This window comes from Drosophila erecta, unplaced genomic scaffold, assembly GCF_003286155.1.
Source record: "Drosophila erecta strain 14021-0224.00,06,07 unplaced genomic scaffold, DereRS2 tig00000092-arrow-pilon, whole genome shotgun sequence".
NCBI lineage: Eukaryota > Metazoa > Arthropoda > Insecta > Diptera > Drosophilidae > Drosophila > Drosophila erecta.
In genome coordinates, this window is record NW_020825207.1 from 1,257,065 (window position 1) to 1,277,311 (window position 20,247).

Genomic DNA, 20,247 nt, shown 5'->3' on the forward strand with positions numbered 1-20,247 from the left:
AGAATACCAACTGAAATTTGGGGGGAATCACACTTTTCGGTATTATGAAATAATTATAAATTACTTATATATAGTTATAATTATTACTTTGTTAATTTCGGCAGTACGGTAGCCATTTCAAATAAAGTATTCTTTACTTCACAAAAATATCAAGCATTTAAAAATTCTAGAGAGTGGCTAACACAAATAGTAGCCTTTTACTACGCCCCTGATAATAAAGCTTATATGCCGTTCCATGGATTTGGTATTTTCCGCGAACTCTTCCGTGGCGTTCTCCCGGATTTTCGCCACTTCAGTATGCGGTTATTTTTCACGGTTAAAAGTTCTCCTCTCTGTGCTGATTAATCTGGCTAAATTGCTGTTTTATTTACTGTTGTGATAAACGCGTGTGAAAAACGAAGATTTTCCCATTGTACGCGGACGCAAACGGTTCACAAACGAAGGAGTGAGTGGCGAGAAACGGGCGGAAAAACGAGTTTCCCCCGATTGGATGTGATTGTGAAAGCGCAGCGAGATTTGTCAACGCAAACAAGCAAGAAGAAGAGCCCGTGGAAAGCGTAATATTTGTTAATAATAACGGCTGCGAAAACAACAACATTGCGGAAGCAGAAGTCTCCGACTTATCGCGTTTCCGTCGCAGCAGTGCTAAAAATAAACCCACCCACGCTCCGCCCCTCTCGAATCGCCACCCACACCCCGCCCATCGTCCACCTACCACCTTCCACCCACACCCACACCCACGCACAAATTTGGAGAGGTGAACTTGTGTTGACTTTTCCAGCGCGCGGACTTTTCCGGAGGAAAATGCAAAAATGAGAGTCGAGCAACCAGCAGACCACTGGGCATTTGCGTAAGTCTGAGGCGGATGCTTCCTGGTTTCGGATTACAGGGTATCACGTGTGCTTTTGTGGGCGAGTGAACGAGCTGGCTTAAAAGTGAACACCAGATGTTCGATGAACAAGTGTTCACTGTACACGTGCACAGAGAGAAAACTGTGTGTGGTGTGTGTTTTGCAAATATTACGGGAAGGCTAGGTATATGAATAAGAAATACCGCACTGTAATGGTACTGGGTATCCCCCCTTCGAAGCCCCTGGCATCAGCTTGCTTTCTGGCTGCCAAAGAAAGAGCCGGGTGAGCTTTTATTTGCTAAATTTAGTGCCGCATTGCTGAAAATAAGAATGGGAGCACCCTGCCATCGGTTGCCGGTAGGCAGACTCATATATGTATGTCCAAATGTATATGCATAATCGCCCCTGACAGCCAGTAAATGTATGTATATGCATAAGTATGGTGTGGTGGATCTGTGGCAAGCCAGGGCACATGGCTCGAAACTGTTGCACGGTCCATCCTCGTCCTGGCCAATCGATGCCTTGGCAGCCTCAGTGCAGACTTCGGCTTGGACTGCTGCTTGAATCAATAAACGCCTCAAATCCCTGCCATATTGCGTCCATTGTAATGTCAGCACACGAATTCTCTGGCCATCAAGAGACATTTTCACTCGGCTGCAGGCATTTACTAGTGGCATGTGTCCTGGCCAGGCAATAAATATTAAAAATTCAATTAGCAGCCGAAATGCCATGTATGTATCACCACCTGAGTGCGAATATGCCTGTAGTAAATAAGTAACTACATGCATTCCCCCACTCAATCACCTGCATGCTGCCTATTGATTTTAATCCGCCCTGCAATCATCTTGCTTCATTTGGCCACTGAATTTATGGGTTCCCATGAAAGCTCGACTTTCTTCGGCCCGCTTTCCCATTTTCCATTTCCCCTTCCCATTCCCAGCAACAATGTGTGCTGTTTCGGCGCTGGAAAACATTAATTAAACGCAGCGGACTGGGAAAGCTATCAGTTGCATGCATATTCAATTGATTCACTATTTCAGGACATCATACATGCAATGTTCTGCTCATTAATTGGTTGACTGTTTAAAAGGCCTTTTTCATTCATACTCTGGGATCGCATTATTAAAAAGTAGTAATGATATATGTATGACTGGAACCTCAGCAACCTAACAGGAAATTGTCAGTCTGTGTGGCGTCAAAGTTATTGCATAAGTAAATAAAATAATAGAGGCTCAAAAGGAAGAGGAAAGTCAGCTTTTGTGATATATTTGATATACTCTTATCACTCCTCATGCTGTCCTCCCTCACACGCCGTTTATTCGGTTCCTCTTGCTCCCTCTTCGCTGTTTACTCAGTTGCACCGCACTTGTTTCTCCACGCCCGCCTTGCTGCTATTCGCATTCTGATTGGAGCGCCGAACGCCAAGTGAGTCACTCCCCAAGGTTGTTCAACGTAGTGCCTCTCCGGGGTTTTAAATTTCCCCCACTCACACTGCGTCGAATGCCAAAGGCCAATGGACGATCTTTGGCTCCCCGATAGCCGATATCAATATCGAGATAGCCAGTCAAGTGGCTCGCTTCTCCAGTTTCTGGGGGCGAGGGACGAGATAAGGCCAAGCGATGCCATCGAGGGGCTTCTGGGTTCCTATCGAGCACTTGTGGGCTTTCTTTCGGGTCAGCGGGCAGATAATACCCTATTGTGAGGAGTATCTGCCAGGTGAAGCTAATAGATAGAGGGTTGGCCGTTATCTAGTATCATTTGTGATGTATTATAAACGACGAACCTAGACATTATCTCCTACTTAGGCTTATTACACTTGCTGAATTTACTTCACTAATTTTCACGTATAATAGATAAGCCTTGAAATTGTACATGACTAGCATTTCCGACCTTATGACTCACCGATGATATACGACGCGCAGCCACATTTAGTTGATTTCTTACACTTACCCGTTACTCGTAGAGGGTATACTAGATTCGTTGAAAAGTATGTAACAGGCAGAAGGAATCGTTTCCGACCATATAAAGTACATATATTCTTGATCAGGATCAATAGCCGTGTCGAACTTGCCATGTCCGTCCGTTTTTAAAAAATGCCCCAAGTCTGAAGTTCTAAACTCCATAACTCAACTTATCTTAATCGGATTTTGAAGTGGCATACCTCTAAATGTTTCTGTCGCAATTCTCTAAAAAACTGCATTCAAATTTAGAAATATATTTTTTTTTTATTTTTTTTGTAATTTTTCTGATGTAGAAATTCAAAACAATGTAAAAAATGCCCCAAGTCTGAAGTTCTAAACTCCATAACTCAACTTATCTTAATCGGATTTTGAAGTGGCATACCTCTAAATGTTTCTAGAGCAATTCTCTAAAAATCTGCATTCAAATTTGGAAATTTATTTTTTCAACATTTTTTTGTCATTTTTCTGGTGTGTGATGTTATAGAAATTCAAAAATGACCCAAAACTGAAGTTCAAAAGTCCATAACTCAACTTATCTTAATCGGAATTTGAAGTGGCATACCTCTAAATGTTTCTGGATCAATTCTCTAAAAATCTGCATTCAAATTTGGAAATTTATTTTTTCAACATTTTTTTGTCATTTTTCTGGTGTGTGATGTTATAGAAATTCAAAAATGACCCAAGACGAAGTTCTAAAGTCCATAACTCAACTTATCTTAATGGGATTTTGAAGTGGCATACCTCTAAATGTTTCTGGAGCAATTCTCTAAAAATCTGCATTCAAATTTGGAAATTTATTTTTTCAACATTTTTTTGTCATTTTTCTGGTGTGTGATGTTATAGAAATTCAAAAATGACCCAAGACGAAGTTCTAAAGTCCAAAACTCAACTTATCCTAATCGGAATTTGAAGTGGCATACCTCTAAATGTTTCTGGATCAATTATCTAAAAATCTGCATTCAAATTTGGAAATTTATTTTTTCAACATTTTTTTGTCATTTTTCTGGTGTGTGATGTTATAGAAATTCAAAAATGACCCAAGACGAAGTTCTAAAGTCCATAACTCAACTTATCCTAATCGGAATTTGAAGTGGCATACCTCTAAATGTTTCTGTCGCAATTCTCTAAAAAACTGCATTCAAATTTAGAAATATATTTTTTTTTATTTTTTTTGTAATTTTTCTGATGTAGAAATTCAAAACAATGTAAAAAATGCCTCAAGTCTGAAGTTCTAAACTCCATAACTCAACTTATCTTAATCGGAATTTGAAGTGGCATACCTCTAAATGTTTCTGGAGCAATTCTCTAAAAATCTGCATTCAAATTTGGAAATTTATTTTTTCAACATTTTTTTGTCATTTTTCTGGTGTGTGATGTTTAGAAATTCAAAAATGACCCAAGAACGAAGTTCTAAAGTCCATAACTCAACTTATCCTAATCGGAATTTGAAGTGGCATACCTTTAAATGTTTCTGGAGCAATTCTCTAAAAATCTGCATTCAAATTTGGAAATTTATTTTTTCAACATTTTTTTGTCATTTTTCTGGTGTGTGATGTTCAGAAATGATGTTATAGAAATTCAAAAATGACCCAAGACTGAAGTTCAAAAGTCCATAACTCAAATTATCTTAATGGGAATTTGAAGTGGCATACCTCTAAATGTTTCTATCGCAATTCTCTAAAAAACTGCATTCAAATTTAGAAATATATTTTTTTTTATTTTTTTTGTCATTTTTCTGATGTAGAAATTCAAAACAATGTAAAAAATGGCCCAAGTCTGAAGTTCTAAACTCCATAACTCAACTTATTTTAATCGGACTTTGAAGTGGAATACCTCTAAATGTTTCTGTCGCAATTCTCTAAAAAACTGCATTCAAATTTGGAAATTTATTTTTTCAACATTTTTTTGTAATTTTTCTGGTGTGTGATGTTATAGAAATTCAAAAATGACCCAAAACTGAAGTTCAAAAGTCCATAGCTCAACTTATCTTAATCGGAATTTGAAGTGGCATACCTCTAAATGTTTCTGGAGCAATTCTCTAAAAATCTGCATTCAAATTTGGAAATTTTTTTTTTCAACATTTTTTTATCATTTTTCTGGTCTGTGATGTTATAGAAATTCAAAAATGACCCAAAACTGAAGTTCTAAACTCCATAACTCAACTTATCTTAATGGGATTTTGAAGTGGCATACCTCTAAATGTTTCTGGAGCAATTCTCTAAAAATCTGCATTCAAATTTGGAAATTTATTTTTTCAACATTTTTTTGTCATTTTTCTGGTGTGTGATGTTATAGAAATTCAAAAATGACCCAAGAACGAAGTTCTAAAGTCCATAACTCAACTTATCCTAATCGGAATTTGAAGTGGCATACCTTTAAATGTTTCTGGAGCAATTCTCTAAAAATCTGCATTCAAATTTGGAAATTTATTTTTTCAACATTTTTTTGTCATTTTTCTGGTGTGTGATGTTCAGAAATGATGTTATAGAAATTCAAAAATGACCCAAGACTGAAGTTCAAAAGTCCATAACTCAAATTATCTTAATCGGAATTTGAAGTGGCATACCTCTAAATGTTTCTATCGCAATTCTCTAAAAAACTGCATTCAAATTTAGAAATATATTTTTTTTTTATTTTTTTTGTCATTTTTCTGATGTAGAAATTCAAAACAATGTAAAAAATGGCCCAAGTCTGAAGTTCTAAACTCCATAACTCAACTTATTTTAATCGGACTTTGAAGTGGAATACCTCTAAATGTTTCTGTCGCAATTCTCTAAAAAACTGCATTCAAATTTGGAAATTTATTTTTTCAACATTTTTTTGTCATTTTTCTGGTGTGTGATGTTATAGAAATTCAAAAATGACCCAAAACTGAAGTTCAAAAGTCCATAGCTCAACTTATCTTAATCGGAATTTGAAGTGGCATACCTCTAAATGTTTCTGGAGCAATTCTCTAAAAATCTGCATTCAAATTTGGAAATTTTTTTTTTCAACATTTTTTTATCATTTTTCTGGTGTGTGATGTTATAGAAATTCAAAAATGACTCAAGACTGAAGTTCAAAAGTCCATAACTCAACTTATCTTAATCGGAATTTGAAGTGGCATACCTCTAAATGTTTCTGGATCAATTCTCTAAAAATCTGCATTCAAATTTGGAAATTTATTTTTTCAACATTTTTTTGTCATTTTTCTGGTGTGTGATGTTATAGAAATTCAAAAATGACCCAAAACTGAAGTTCTAAACTCCATAACTCATATTATCTTAATGGGATTTTGAAGTGGCATACCTCTAAATGTTTCTGGAGCAATTCTCTAAAAATCTGCATTCAAATTTGGAAATTTATTTTTTCAACATTTTTTTGTCATTTTTCTGGTGTGTGATGTTATAGAAATTCAAAAATGACCCAAAACTGAAGTTCTAAACTCCTTAACTCATATTATCTTAATGGGATTTTGAAGTGGCATACCTCTAAATGTTTCTGGAGCAATTCTCTAAAAATCTGCATTCAAATTTGGAAATTTATTTTTTCAACATTTTTTTGTCATTTTTCTGGTGTGTGATGTTCAGAAATGATGTTATAGAAATTCAAAAATGACCCAAGACTGAAGTTCAAAAGTCCATAACTCAAATTATCTTAATCGGAATTTGAAGTGGCATACCTCTAAATGTTTCTATCGCAATTCTCTAAAAAACTGCATTCAAATTTAGAAATATATTTTTTTTTATTTTTTTTGTCATTTTTCTGATGTAGAAATTCAAAACAATGTAAAAAATGGCCCAAGTCTGAAGTTCTAAACTCCATAACTCAACTTATTTTAATCGGACATTGAAGTGGAATACCTCTAAATGTTTCTGTCGCAATTCTCTAAAAATCTGCATTCAAATTTGGAAATTTATTTTTTCAACATTTTTTTGTAATTTTTCTGGTGTGTGATGTTATAGAAATTCAACAATGACCCAAAACTGAAGTTCAAAAGTCCATAGCTCAACTTATCTTAATCGGAATTTGAAGTGGCATACCTCTAAATGTTTCTGGAGCAATTCTCTAAAAATCTGCATTCAAATTTGGAAATTTTTTTTTTCAACATTATTTTATCATTTTTCTGGTGTGTGATGTTATAGAAATTCAAAAATGACCCAAAACTGAAGTTCTAAACTCCATAACTCAACTTATCTTAATGGGATTTTGAAGTGGCATACCTCTAAATGTTTCTGGAGCAATTCTCTAAAAATCTGCATTCAAATTTGGAAATTTATTTTTTCAACATTTTTTTGTCATTTTTCTGGTGTGTGATGTTATAGAAATTCAAAAATGACCCAAGAACGAAGTTCTAAAGTCCATAACTCAACTTATCCTAATCGGAATTTGAAGTGGCATACCTTTAAATGTTTCTGGAGCAATTCTCTAAAAATCTGCATTCAAATTTAGAAATATATTTTTTTTTTATTTTTTTTGTCATTTTTCTGATGTAGAAATTCAAAACAATGTAAAAAATGGCCCAAGTCTGAAGTTCTAAACTCCATAACTCAACTTATTTTAATCGGACTTTGAAGTGGAATACCTCTAAATGTTTCTGTCGCAATTCTCTAAAAAACTGCATTCAAATTTGGAAATTTATTTTTTCAACATTTTTTTGTAATTTTTCTGGTGTGTGATGTTATAGAAATTCAAAAATGACCCAAAACTGAAGTTCAAAAGTCCATAGCTCAACTTATCTTAATCGGAATTTGAAGTGGCATACCTCTAAATGTTTCTGGAGCAATTCTCTAAAAATCTGCATTCAAATTTGGAAATTTTTTTTTTCAACATTTTTTTATCATTTTTCTGGTGTGTGATGTTATAGAAATTCAAAAATGACTCAAGACTGAAGTTCAAAAGTCCATAACTCAACTTATCTTAATCGGAATTTGAAGTGGCATACCTCTAAATGTTTCTGGATCAATTCTCTAAAAATCTGCATTCAAATTTGGAAATTTATTTTTTCAACATTTTTTTGTCATTTTTCTGGTGTGTGATGTTATAGAAATTCAAAAATGACCCAAAACTGAAGTTCTAAACTCCTTAACTCATATTATCTTAATGGGATTTTGAAGTGGCATACCTCTAAATGTTTCTGGAGCAATTCTCTAAAAATCTGCATTCAAATTTGGAAATTTATTTTTTCAACATTTTTTTGTCATTTTTCTGGTGTGTGATGTTCAGAAATGATGTTATAGAAATTCAAAAATGACCCAAGACTGAAGTTCAAAAGTCCATAACTCAAATTATCTTAATCGGAATTTGAAGTGGCATACCTCTAAATGTTTCTATCGCAATTCTCTAAAAAACTGCATTCAAATTTAGAAATATATTTTTTTTTATTTTTTTTGTCATTTTTCTGATGTAGAAATTCAAAACAATGTAAAAAATGGCCCAAGTCTGAAGTTCTAAACTCCATAACTCAACTTATTTTAATCGGACTTTGAAGTGGAATACCTCTAAATGTTTCTGTCGCAATTCTCTAAAAAACTGCATTCAAATTTGGAAATTTATTTTTTCAACATTTTTTTGTAATTTTTCTGGTGTGTGATGTTATAGAAATTCAAAAATGACCCAAAACTGAAGTTCAAAAGTCCATAGCTCAACTTATCTTAATCGGAATTTGAAGTGGCATACCTCTAAATGTTTCTGGAGCAATTCTCTAAAAATCTGCATTCAAATTTGGAAATTTTTTTTTTCAACATTTTTTTATCATTTTTCTGGTGTGTGATGTTATAGAAATTCAAAAATGACCCAAAACTGAAGTTCTAAACTCCATAACTCAACTTATCTTAATGGGATTTTGAAGTGGCATACCTCTAAATGTTTCTGGAGCAATTCTCTAAAAATCTGCATTCAAATTTGGAAATTTATTTTTTCAACATTTTTTTGTCATTTTTCTGGTGTGTGATGTTATAGAAATTCAAAAATGACCCAAGAACGAAGTTCTAAAGTCCATAACTCAACTTATCCTAATCGGAATTTGAAGTGGCATACCTTTAAATGTTTCTGGAGCAATTCTCTAAAAATCTGCATTCAAATTTGGAAATTTATTTTTTCAACATTTTTTTGTCATTTTTCTGGTGTGTGATGTTCAGAAATGATGTTATAGAAATTCAAAAATGACCCAAGACTGAAGTTCAAAAGTCCATAACTCAAATTATCTTAATCGGAATTTGAAGTGGCATACCTCTAAATGTTTCTATCGCAATTCTCTAAAAAACTGCATTCAAATTTAGAAATATATTTTTTTTTATTTTTTTTGTCATTTTTCTGATGTAGAAATTCAAAACAATGTAAAAAATGGCCCAAGTCTGAAGTTCTAAACTCCATAACTCAACTTATTTTAATCGGACTTTGAAGTGGAATACCTCTAAATGTTTCTGGAGCAATTCTCTAAAAATCTGCATTCAAATTTGGAAATTTTTTTTTTCAACATTTTTTTATCATTTTTCTGGTGTGTGATGTTATAGAAATTCAAAAATGACCCAAAACTGAAGTTCTAAACTCCATAACTCAACTTATCTTAATGGGATTTTGAAGTGGCATACCTCTAAATGTTTCTGGAGCAATTCTCTAAAAATCTGCATTCAAATTTGGAAATTTATTTTTTCAACATTTTTTTGTCATTTTTCTGGTGTGTGATGTTATAGAAATTCAAAAATGACCCAAGAACGAAGTTCTAAAGTCCATAACTCAACTTATCCTAATCGGAATTTGAAGTGGCATACCTTTAAATGTTTCTGGAGCAATTCTCTAAAAATCTGCATTCAAATTTGGAAATTTATTTTTTCAACATTTTTTTGTCATTTTTCTGGTGTGTGATGTTCAGAAATGATGTTATAGAAATTCAAAAATGACCCAAGACTGAAGTTCAAAAGTCCATAACTCAAATTATCTTAATCGGAATTTGAAGTGGCATACCTCTAAATGTTTCTATCGCAATTCTCTAAAAAACTGCATTCAAATTTAGAAATATATTTTTTTTTATTTTTTTGTCATTTTTCTGATGTAGAAATTCAAAACAATGTAAAAAATGGCCCAAGTCTGAAGTTCTAAACTCCATAACTCAACTTATTTTAATCGGACTTTGAAGTGGCATACCTCTAAATGTTTCTGGAGCAATTCTCTAAAAATCTGCATTCAAATTTGGACATTTTTTTTTTCAACATTTTTTTATCATTTTTCTGGTGTGTGATGTTATAGAAATTCAAAAATGACTCAAGACTGAAGTTCAAAAGTCCATAACTCAACTTATCTTAATCGGAATTTGAAGTGGCATACCTCTAAATGTTTCTGGATCAATTCTCTAAAAATCTGCATTCAAATTTGGAAATTTATTTTTTCAACATTTTTTTGTCATTTTTCTGGTGTGTGATGTTATAGAAATTCAAAAATGACCCAAAACTGAAGTTCTAAACTCCATAACTCAACTTATCTTAATCGGAATTTGAAGTGGCATACCTCTAAATGTTTCTGGATCAATTCTCTAAAAATCTGCATTCAAATTTGGAAATTTATTTTTTCAACATTTTTTTGTAATTTTTCTGGTGTGTGATGTTATAGAAATTCAAAAATGACCCAAAACTGAAGTTCAAAAGTCCATAGCTCAACTTATCTTAATCGGAATTTGAAGTGGCATACCTCTAAATGTTTCTGGAGAAATTCTCTAAAAATCTGCATTCAAATTTGGAAATTTATTTTTTCAACATTTTTTTGTCATTTTTCTGGTGTGTGATGTTATAGAAATTCAAAAATGACCCAAAACTGAAGTTCTAAACTCCATAACTCAACTTATCTTAATGGGATTTTGAAGTGGCATACCTTTAAATGTTTCTGGAGCAATTCTCTAAAAATCTGCATTCAAATTTGGAAATTTATTTTTTCAACATTTTTTTGTCATTTTTCTGGTGTGTGATGTTATAGAAATTCAAAAATGACCCAAAACTGAAGTTCTAAACTCCATAACTCAACTTATTTTAATCGGACTTTGAAGTGGCATACCTCTAAATGTTTCTGGAGCAATTCTCTAAAAATCTGCATTCAAATTTGGAAATTTTTTTTTTCAACATTTTTTTATCATTTTTCTGGTGTGTGATGTTATAGAAATTCAAAAATGACCCAAGAACGAAGTTCTAAAGTCCATAACTCAACTTATCCTAATCGGAATTTGAAGTGGCATACCTTTAAATGTTTCTGGAGCAATTCTCTAAAAATCTGCATTCAAATTTAGAAATATATTTTTTTTTTATTTTTTTTGTCATTTTTCTGATGTAGAAATTCAAAACAATGTAAAAAATGGCCCAAGTCTGAAGTTCTAAACTCCATAACTCAACTTATTTTAATCGGACTTTGAAGTGGAATACCTCTAAATGTTTCTGTCGCAATTCTCTAAAAAACTGCATTCAAATTTGGAAATTTATTTTTTCAACATTTTTTTGTAATTTTTCTGGTGTGTGATGTTATAGAAATTCAAAAATGACCCAAAACTGAAGTTCAAAAGTCCATAGCTCAACTTATCTTAATCGGAATTTGAAGTGGCATACCTCTAAATGTTTCTGGAGCAATTCTCTAAAAATCTGCATTCAAATTTGGAAATTTTTTTTTTCAACATTTTTTTATCATTTTTCTGGTGTGTGATGTTATAGAAATTCAAAAATGACTCAAGACTGAAGTTCAAAAGTCCATAACTCAACTTATCTTAATCGGAATTTGAAGTGGCATACCTCTAAATGTTTCTGGATCAATTCTCTAAAAATCTGCATTCAAATTTGGAAATTTATTTTTTCAACATTTTTTTGTCATTTTTCTGGTGTGTGATGTTATAGAAATTCAAAAATGACCCAAAACTGAAGTTCTAAACTCCTTAACTCATATTATCTTAATGGGATTTTGAAGTGGCATACCTCTAAATGTTTCTGGAGCAATTCTCTAAAAATCTGCATTCAAATTTGGAAATTTATTTTTTCAACATTTTTTTGTCATTTTTCTGGTGTGTGATGTTCAGAAATGATGTTATAGAAATTCAAAAATGACCCAAGACTGAAGTTCAAAAGTCCATAACTCAAATTATCTTAATCGGAATTTGAAGTGGCATACCTCTAAATGTTTCTATCGCAATTCTCTAAAAAACTGCATTCAAATTTAGAAATATATTTTTTTTTATTTTTTTTGTCATTTTTCTGATGTAGAAATTCAAAACAATGTAAAAAATGGCCCAAGTCTGAAGTTCTAAACTCCATAACTCAACTTATTTTAATCGGACTTTGAAGTGGAATACCTCTAAATGTTTCTGTCGCAATTCTCTAAAAAACTGCATTCAAATTTGGAAATTTATTTTTTCAACATTTTTTTGTAATTTTTCTGGTGTGTGATGTTATAGAAATTCAAAAATGACCCAAAACTGAAGTTCTAAACTCCATAACTCAACTTATCTTAATGGGATTTTGAATTGGCATACCTCTAAATGTTTCTGGAGCAATTCTCTAAAAATCTGCATTCAAATTTGGAAATTTATTTTTTCAACATTTTTTTGTCATTTTTCTGGTGTGTGATGTTATAGAAATTCAAAAATGACCCAAGAACGAAGTTCTAAAGTCCATAACTCAACTTATCCTAATCGGAATTTGAAGTGGCATACCTTTAAATGTTTCTGGAGCAATTCTCTAAAAATCTGCATTCAAATTTGGAAATTTATTTTTTCAACATTTTTTTGTCATTTTTCTGGTGTGTGATGTTCAGAAATGATGTTATAGAAATTCAAAAATGACCCAAGACTGAAGTTCAAAAGTCCATAACTCAAATTATCTTAATCGGAATTTGAAGTGGCATACCTCTAAATGTTTCTATCGCAATTCTCTAAAAAACTGCATTCAAATTTAGAAATATATTTTTTTTTATTTTTTTTGTCATTTTTCTGATGTAGAAATTCAAAACAATGTAAAAAATGGCCCAAGTCTGAAGTTCTAAACTCCATAACTCAACTTATTTTAATCGGACTTTGAAGTGGAATACCTCTAAATGTTTCTGGAGCAATTCTCTAAAAATCTGCATTCAAATTTGGAAATTTTTTTTTTCAACATTTTTTTATCATTTTTCTGGTGTGTGATGTTATAGAAATTCAAAAATGACCCAAAACTGAAGTTCTAAACTCCATAACTCAACTTATCTTAATGGGATTTTGAAGTGGCATACCTCTAAATGTTTCTGGAGCAATTCTCTAAAAATCTGCATTCAAATTTGGAAATTTATTTTTTCAACATTTTTTTGTCATTTTTCTGGTGTGTGATGTTATAGAAATTCAAAAATGACCCAAGAACGAAGTTCTAAAGTCCATAACTCAACTTATCCTAATCGGAATTTGAAGTGGCATACCTTTAAATGTTTCTGGAGCAATTCTCTAAAAATCTGCATTCAAATTTGGAAATTTATTTTTTCAACATTTTTTTGTCATTTTTCTGGTGTGTGATGTTCAGAAATGATGTTATAGAAATTCAAAAATGACCCAAGACTGAAGTTCAAAAGTCCATAACTCAAATTATCTTAATCGGAATTTGAAGTGGCATACCTCTAAATGTTTCTATCGCAATTCTCTAAAAAACTGCATTCAAATTTAGAAATATATTTTTTTTTATTTTTTTGTCATTTTTCTGATGTAGAAATTCAAAACAATGTAAAAAATGGCCCAAGTCTGAAGTTCTAAACTCCATAACTCAACTTATTTTAATCGGACTTTGAAGTGGCATACCTCTAAATGTTTCTGGAGCAATTCTCTAAAAATCTGCATTCAAATTTGGAAATTTTTTTTTTCAACATTTTTTTATAATTTTTCTGGTGTGTGATGTTATAGAAATTCAAAAATGACTCAAGACTGAAGTTCAAAAGTCCATAACTCAACTTATCTTAATCGGAATTTGAAGTGGCATACCTCTAAATGTTTCTGGATCAATTCTCTAAAAATCTGCATTCAAATTTGGAAATTTATTTTTTCAACATTTTTTTGTCATTTTTCTGGTGTGTGATGTTATAGAAATTCAAAAATGACCCAAAACTGAAGTTCTAAACTCCATAACTCAACTTATCTTAATCGGAATTTGAAGTGGCATACCTCTAAATGTTTCTGGATCAATTCTCTAAAAATCTGCATTCAAATTTGGAAATTTATTTTTTCAACATTTTTTTGTAATTTTTCTGGTGTGTGATGTTATAGAAATTCAAAAATGACCCAAAACTGAAGTTCAAAAGTCCATAGCTCAACTTATCTTAATCGGAATTTGAAGTGGCATACCTCTAAATGTTTCTGGAGAAATTCTCTAAAAATCTGCATTCAAATTTGGAAATTTATTTTTTCAACATTTTTTTGTCATTTTTCTGGTGTGTGATGTTATAGAAATTCAAAAATGACCCAAAACTGAAGTTCTAAACTCCATAACTCAACTTATCTTAATGGGATTTTGAAGTGGCATACCTTTAAATGTTTCTGGAGCAATTCTCTAAAAATCTGCATTCAAATTTGGAAATTTATTTTTTCAACATTTTTTTGTCATTTTTCTGGTGTGTGATGTTCAGAAATGATGTTATAGAAATTCAAAAATGACCCAAGACTGAAGTTCAAAAGTCCATAACTCAAATTATCTTAATCGGAATTTGAAGTGTCATACCTCTAAATGTTTCTATCGCAATTCTCTAAAGAACTGCATTCAAATTTAGAAATATATTTTTTTTTATTTTTTTTGTCATTTTTCTGATGTAGAAATTCAAAACAATGTAAAAAATGGCCCAAGTCTGAAGTTCTAAACTCCATAACTCAACTTATTTTAATCGGATTTTGAAGTGGAATACCTCTAAATGTTTCTGGCGCAATTCTCTACAAATCTGCATTGAAATGTAGAACATATTTTAAATTGAATTTTTTTGTAATTATAGCCGTTACTCGTAGAGTAAAAGTAATGTATACAACTACCATTGATTGTAAACAGACGCAGCTTCTAGTTTCTAAAATTCCGGGAAACCACCTCTAACAGCTTTTCTCCCCGCCAATAACTCAGCATCCACTGCAATGGAATAAATGGCTGCTCGAGAACAGTAAACGTAATCACAGGTTAGCGTTCCGGGAACTTTTTGTTGTCAACTGATTCTGTCGGCGAGGGGCAACTACTGGTTGCTTGGGTGCTCCGCTGACTGGGAGGAAATTGATAAGGAGTCGGGAATGCCACTATCGATGACGGGCGCCAATGGAGCCCATTGTTTGGTCTTATCTAACCACTTATTGTTACTCCATTGGAACCCAGTTAGTTGTTTATTTATTTGCTCCATGCCACGATGGCGTGCGTCATGCGGGGAAGGATGTGAATCGGGTGATTCATGCCAGAGAAGTGCATCCCCACCCCCTGGTAGAAAATCAATAGCCATGATGGCGTGCTCTGCGCTCTCGAGATGTTTGCCGTAGTGTAACCTTGCGTTCTTGTTTTGCAGGAGCCGGAGGCGCCTTGAATGAGAGTCCTTAGCCCGAGATGTCAGATTTCGTGCCGCGCGACCTCATCCCCGATCTGTGGGATGAGATTCTCCGGCGCCACTGGATGTTCCTCGAGACGGAGGAGAGCATACAGAAGCTCGAGGAGCGCAAGCAGCTGGAGGGTGAGTTCTTCGCCTTATCGTTGTCCCAAATGGAACTTAGCAATCCGCATTTTGCAGGCTGCCTGAAGGAGTTCCTCTGCGTGGTGCAGCACGATCGCAAGTTCTTTCTGCCGGAAACAGGGCATGTCCTGCGGAGGTCTGTGCTCGAGCTGCCCGACTTTTCGGCCCAGAACGCCATCGTAGCCTTCGAGACCATCAGCCAGTATGCCAACAACCTGTTTACGAAGCCCTGGCGTAAGGAGTACCGAACTCTCAAGGTGGATTATGGAAATTTATACGTTAAATAGCCGCTTCTAACTCAATAAACCATCTTTCTGCAGACCTATTCGGGATGCTTTCAGCACGACATCCAATCCCGCCTGCTGGACGCGGAGCAACTCTTCCTGGCCATGGGCTATCGCAGGACTGCCGAGGACACCTTCGTCCTCGAGGGTCCCATCTGTCCGGATCAGGTGACGAATGTTTCACGCGATGCAATGGCCGCGTACGTGGAGTGCCAGATCATGAAGCACATCTACGCGGGAGTCACGGCAGCGGGATACAGCTGTACTTGGAAGGACATCTTGCAGTTCCGCGAGCGCTATGTAGGTGGAACTTCCACGACCATTAAAGAGATGCTCAGGCAGCTGAGTGAGAAACGTGTGCGCAAGGAGCAGCCACCAATGCAGGAGAACACATACAGCAATGTGGCGCCAGCTGGCTGCGCTATGCGCGGCAACAACGTAGCCCATCATCCCAGCAGCTCTGGCACTTGCGCCCTGCATCCAAATGGGCTGAACGAGGCGGGAAAGTATCTGCCGCCTTACCCAGCGGCTCCGCCGCAGCAGCCACATCTGCCTGGTCCGCTGATGACGCATTCTCGCAGCCTGGAGCACTACCAGGAGCCACATGCCCATCTGCCTCACCGCCACTCCTTCGACCAGCAGCTCCAGCAGCAGTGTCAGCTGCCCCACGTCTACGAGGCGCCCTATGACTGCCTGGATGGCCTGAGCATGGGCAGCAGTGCCTCATACGCGGCCGTGGCTGGAGCCTACAATGCGCCGGGAAACCGCTATCCGCTGCCGTACAACATCTCCAGCCAGCTGAATGCACCGTATGCCTCGCCCGCCGACCTTTATGGCAATGGACAGCATGCGAACATGTACGCCACGCTGGGAAAAACGGGCCCAGCCCACAGCTGCGATTTCCACCGTCGCCAGCCGAGCACTTCTGCAGCTGCCGCCGCTGCCTTGGCGGCCATGCAGCACCGCCAGAGCACCTATCCGCCGGATCACCACCTCATTGACTTTGACGATCGAGCACATCTGACCCAGCATGACTTTGGAACGCACGACTACGATCCGCAGTATGCCGAGCTGAGGGGGCAAGTGCAGCCAAGCATGCGGGGGAATCCGGCAGCCATGTACGCCACCTACGGAGGCTACGACCTGCCCACCACGCTTCCACAGGCGCCGCCGCCGACCGGCCAGGACATGTACATTTACGCCCGGCCAGTTCCAAAGAGCAGCCGTATGCGGGCGTTAGCCGAGGCGGGGGGCATTAATTCGACTGACAAACATCCGCGATCAGCGGAAAAGCAAGTGAGTTTTATTAATGTCATGATCATAGGTATATATTGCTTACATATGGTTATCTGATTCTTTGAACAGAACACCATGGACAATAATCGCAAGATGCACAAGGAATTGAAGGAGCGGACTAGTCGAACGGCTCCAGCGAAGCGGTCCGGCAACGAACGTGATATACCCACCACCATTTCGGACATGAACAGTTACGATTCGGCTAGTCTGGATGGATTTGTGGCCCTGGACAGTAGTTCGCCACCTCTGATGCCCAAAGTGCAGGAGGGCGTCGGCAGTTTCGAGTCCTGGAACTATGTATTCAAGAACCTCGAGCGTTCGGGCTACACCAAGGATCTGGGTGACCGCGAGGACCTGCTAGTGCAGAGCTTGGACCTAGACTCGCTGGCCATAACGAACGGAGGTACAGCTCCTCCGGCGGAGAAGCGCCGCGAGCCCACGAAGCCCACAAATGGAGAGAAGGCGCGCACGCTAGAAAAGAAATCCGGGACGGGGCGACGCGAGGCAAAGGTGGTGCAAGCTCCTGCACCCAGTCCTCTGCCCAATAGCAGCAGTGCCGGTGTTAAGAAGGTCAAGTCCGCCTTGAAGACGGCCGTCGTGGACAATCGGGGTACCGGGTCAAGGAACCGCACGGGAGCTGTGCCCAAGCAGCCGCCGACTGTGTCCCCACAGCTGATTGTGACCAGTCCGAACGAGTGGAGCTGCAGCTTCTGCACGTTCCTCAATCCGGACACCAAGCGGATCTGCGAGATGTGCTGCCGCAGCAAGGACTTCAACCTGGAGGCCGCCTCGGCGGCTTCCTCCACGGCGGCTGCAGCTGCGGCCGCAGCGGCCAGTGTGTCGCACGCATCCTCGACCTGCGTGTAGGATGCAGTGCAACGGAACCCTCGTTAGTGATACAAACAGTGTATAGCTTCATATATTTTTTATACGACCAATGTAAGCCTGTGCGCGTGTCTCCAAGATCTAGTCTCGAAGTCGTCGTCGTTCGATGGCAGGCAACCCTTTGTTATCCGCATTCGGCTCCTTGGATCAGCGGATGGAGCTGCAGACGGTTGATGCAGATGGGACTGCAGCCTGTACATACGAAGTATTCTAATTAGTTACCCCTACTCGTAAACACACGCTTTAATTAGTTTTAGATTGTTTCCCATTGTTAAGGGCGCTTCTGTTTCAAATTACGTGCCTCCCTGTATAAGTCATCTATATTATATATATACATATACAGCATATAGACATTTATATATTTGTACGTGTGCATGCGACGCGAGGAGCGAGAGAGTGAAATTCGAACTTGGAAGTTTTCTAGGAAATCAACTGATAATTATACCTTATGCTAATAGTTGCATTCACAATACGTATTTTCGACAGTAAATCAGAGTACATAGAGTTATATAACAATCTTGCATAGATAATAAACCTATAGCCGTAACATAAGCGATTTCAATTCGAAGAACCGAGCTACGCATAACGCAACATAATAAGTCGAACAGAACTGGTACGGGTTGTAAACTTGAAGTTTTTGATTCACATTTTACGAGAACGCAGTGGTGCCCCATGGACAGAGTGCCACATCATCCCACCCACCCAAGCTATGTGACAATTCCCAAAGCCATTTGTTTGTTAAATGTTACTCTTGTTTCCTGTTGAAGCATCCCGGTAGTAGAATCGAAAGCACTCGAGATATTTTTGTAAGCGATACCACGTACCTATTGCTCTATGTTGCATAGTTTATTGTATTTTTTGTACACCTCTGTTAACGTTTCGAGTTCCAAACACCTTTCTGTATATGCCATGGCCAGCAAACCGAAGGAATATATCTAGACATTAGACCGATTGAGGATTGAATCGTTGAAATGAAACCAAGAAATTTCACCAAGGCCATTTAGGCACAACCTTCGCTCAAACCATTTTATTACATAACTTTGCATACTATTACCGAATGAATTTAGCGGCAGCTCTTCCTAAACTCCCTAACAAAAAACATAACAATAAAAATACAATTTTGACATATCCAAGCCTTGTTTGAATGGGGGAATATTCCACTTCACTCCACCTCACCCGAATTAAAGTTCCTGCTCCATGCTGCCAATGACCTCCGTCCTGCTGCTCGCCGGGATGCTCATGCCGATGCTGATGCCCATGCTGATGCTGCTGCCCATAGTTGCCGGGTACAACTACTGCAACAACAGCACCCATCTGTGCGACCTGGCCAAGAGAAAGCACTTCATGTGCGGGCTGGGGGAACTGACGCCCTTTGGATACGGTACCAAGTACCACGCCAGCATACCGGACACCCCGAAAGTGCGGAAGGAAACGCTGGGCGTGATAAACACCTTCCGGAACATGTTCGCCGGCGGGGAGCTGGGCGCCCCTGACAACAAGACGTTCCCGAGCGCCAAGCGGATGAGAGTGCTCCAGTGGGACAGTGAGCTGGCCTACATGGCACGTAGCCACGCCGACACCGTGTCCTTCATGCACTCCGAGTGCCGCTCTACCCTGCGCTTCCCGTTGGCGGGTGAGATCCTGGTCATGGCGCCTCCCGTCATGCACAAGCTCAGTCTGACGCAGTTGCTGGGCATAGTCTTCGGCCAGATTTTCGACGAGTACAAGACTGTTCTGGATCCGCAGACTTTCGTCAATGGCTTCGATTCCAAAAGGTGAGCATAGGCCCATGGTGAGCATGGGCAGGGGTCTGAACTGGAATCACTGTTAGTTGTTTTAGGGACTACAGCGTGGGACACTTCTCCCTCATCGTCAACGATCGAGTGTCTCGAGTGGGTTGTGGCTTAGCTGTGGGTTCCAACTGCGAAAAAGACGGCCAAGTCGGGTGAGACGGTGGCCTTTCCACTGGGCGTTCGCCCCTGATCCTCCCCCGATTCTCCTCCAGCTTCTGTCACTTCCTGACCTGCCACTTAGATTACACGAACGTGAAGGGAGCCTATGTCTACAAGAGTGGAAAGCCTGCCAGTGGCTGTAACGACTGGAAAAGCATCGCCAGCATCAAGTATTCCAATCTGTGTGCCAACACGGGCGAAATCTTTCCCCTGGTGAGAGGATACTCCTTCGATTACCTAGCTATAAAGTGTTTACTTGCAGAAAGAGGAGCGTCGCGAAGTCTAATAGCTTTCCGAACACATTGAAAATTCGTTTTAAATCATATTCGTCGTTCTTAATCATATTCAAGGACCCTCATGCA

General features: G+C 37.5%; 2 protein-coding genes across 2 annotated transcripts; both read left to right on the plus strand.

Moving 5' to 3' along the window:
- The first annotated feature begins 238 nt into the window (after positions 1 to 238).
- On the plus strand, positions 239 to 19,059 carry LOC6547967 (protein tamozhennic). Its single transcript, XM_015156041.2, has 5 exons — positions 239 to 850; positions 15,307 to 15,468; positions 15,526 to 15,725; positions 15,789 to 17,048; positions 17,118 to 19,059. The coding sequence occupies exons 2-5, from the start codon at positions 15,345 to 15,347 to the stop codon at positions 17,913 to 17,915; spliced, it is 2,382 nt and encodes a 793-aa protein (XP_015011527.1). The 5' UTR covers positions 239 to 850; positions 15,307 to 15,344; the 3' UTR covers positions 17,916 to 19,059.
- A 2-nt stretch (positions 19,060 to 19,061) lies between these two features.
- On the plus strand, positions 19,062 to 20,195 carry LOC26526716 (venom allergen 3). The gene is made up of 4 exons (XM_015157356.2): positions 19,062 to 19,708; positions 19,774 to 19,878; positions 19,939 to 20,098; positions 20,148 to 20,195. The coding sequence occupies exons 1-4, from the start codon at positions 19,131 to 19,133 to the stop codon at positions 20,169 to 20,171; spliced, it is 867 nt and encodes a 288-aa protein (XP_015012842.2). The 5' UTR covers positions 19,062 to 19,130; the 3' UTR covers positions 20,172 to 20,195.
- Positions 20,196 to 20,247: the final 52 nt, after the last annotated feature.